Source organism: Olea europaea, unplaced genomic scaffold (genome assembly GCF_002742605.1).
Source record: "Olea europaea var. sylvestris unplaced genomic scaffold, O_europaea_v1 scaffold19455, whole genome shotgun sequence".
Lineage (NCBI taxonomy): Eukaryota > Viridiplantae > Streptophyta > Magnoliopsida > Lamiales > Oleaceae > Olea > Olea europaea.
The window spans coordinates 1-2,024 of record NW_019237295.1 but is presented as its reverse complement, the minus strand read 5'-3'; the positions used below and the strand labels follow the sequence as shown (position 1 = coordinate 2,024).

The window sequence follows — 2,024 nt, the reverse complement described above, 5'->3', positions numbered from 1 at the left end:
GTAAAATCATTATAATTTTGTAGATAATTTAATAAGATAAAATTCAAATATGGAATTCAACTAAATTTAAGAGTTCTTCTGAGTGTATATAAAGCAGTGCAATGCTTCAGGGAGAAGTAATACAGATCTACAGCAAATGTGCATTCCCTTAGACTCTTGTGACACAATTCAGATACTTTCTCCTTTGAACGTATGCGGTTTATAATAGCTTATGCATACATTTCCATTCAACTGAAGGTTTAAATTTTGCATTTGTTTGGAGAATTTTTAGTAAATGGAGCATTAAATATGCTCTAGATCTTTCTTGGCTTTTAGCCTAGGCTGCATTTCATGCTAGGTCAGAACTTTGCGAGAAGAAGTTAAATCCATTAAGAACATCGGGTTTGGTGAAATATTGCTTTTCAAAAAGACCCATTTTATGAGGTAGAGTTTGGATGAAGTAGTTGGCATCTAGATTGGAGTGAAACTAAATTTAAATAAAACTGAGTGTTTCAAACTTGCTGTTTTTGCATCTCTCGAAACTGATATCTGAAACTGCCTTGCTTTCTGAAGTTACCTAAAGTGCAACAAAATGTTTATGGGTGTGCAAAATGGTTATTTAGGAGAATCGGGTTCTATTATGATGGAGAAGATCTATTATCATCTTGTATTATTTACCGTTATTTTTCATTTGATTGACATTTTAGGAATTAATTTATCTTTACTAATCAAAGTATTTCTCTTTTGTTTGGAATTGCATGTGATCGGCATTTTGTCCAAAGTAATTACTTTTCTGTCACTTAAAATCTCTAGTTCACTCCGAAGGAAGGTGGGACCCCTGGAAGGAATTATGTAGTATTCACCTCCCCAACTGGAGAAGATATCAAGACTAAGAGACAGTTGGATCAATACCTTAAATCTCATCCTGGAGGACCTTCAGCTGTTGACTTTGATTGGGGTACAGGTAGACTCGCGCTTTTTGTACATGCATGTCTGAACATAAACGTGTGTTGGGGACATTCTAAAAGCACGCTAAATATCTGATGCTGTTAAGATTGCAAGAACAAAATTGAGCCTCAACTATGTGTCATTAGACAGTGGAGAATATACATCTGATCTCAGCTATTGACTTGTGCAGGTGACACTCCAAGGCGTTCTACAAGGTTAAGCGAGAAATCAAAGATGCAGGAGGTACCAGAAGTTGTAACTCCCAAGAAGAAACAAAAGAAACACAGTGAAAAGAAAGAAACAAAGGAGAATGAGGATGCTGCTGGAGTGGAAGATAATGATAAGGATGCTACTACAAAAGAAACTAAAGGGCCTGATGTGTCTATGGCTGATGCAGAAAATGCTGGGGATGATGGTGGTGGAGTGTTTACAGCTGATGGTGCTCTCCTAGATGAGCATAATATTGAAGACGAGGAGGAACCACCTGTAGCTGATGTTCCAATTGATTCAACCACTGATAAGGTGGATGCTAAAGTTGAGGAATCCAAAGATGCAACTGCTGAGGTAGCAAGTTTGAAGGTTGAGAAATCGAAGGATGCGACTGCTGAGGTCGAAGGTGCAGAGGTTATACAGTCTAAGAATGGGGCTAATGATGTCAAGATTGAGGAATCAAAGGGCAAGGACTCTGCTATAAAAGAGCTTTTGGACGGGAAGGTTATTAGTGCAGAAGCAGCCGCAGCTGATACAGATGAGTCAAAGGATAATCAAGAAAAAGAAAAGAAAAACCGAGAATGACCGTCTTGGAACAATGGACTGGAGGAAATAACGAAATCTCGAGTTGCTGAACTTTTTGATAGGTTCTTCTTGTATTATCTTTCAGATAGGGTTTTAACTAGCAATTGTAGATCTGTTCTGCTAATTGCTGTTAGGAATTCTTGGAGAAAGTATTAGGTGTTGATATTTGCAGTGTCCACGTCATCAATTATGCACTTGAAACCGTATAGTTTCTTGATATTCAATAGACAGTTGTTTTTTAAATTTGTGCTGTTTCTGTGCATCTCATATGGATTTAAATTACACCGAGCAGAGGTTGGGGT

General features: G+C 37.6%; 1 protein-coding gene across 1 annotated transcript; it reads left to right on the top strand.

Annotated features, from left to right (window-relative positions):
* The first annotated feature begins 17 nt into the window (after positions 1-17).
* LOC111379196 lies at positions 18-1,965 on the top strand. Its single transcript, XM_023002542.1, has 2 exons — positions 18-943; positions 1,118-1,965. Exon 2 carries the CDS (start codon positions 1,162-1,164, stop codon positions 1,720-1,722), a length of 561 nt encoding a protein of 186 aa, XP_022858310.1. The 5' UTR covers positions 18-943; positions 1,118-1,161; the 3' UTR covers positions 1,723-1,965.
* Positions 1,966-2,024: the final 59 nt, after the last annotated feature.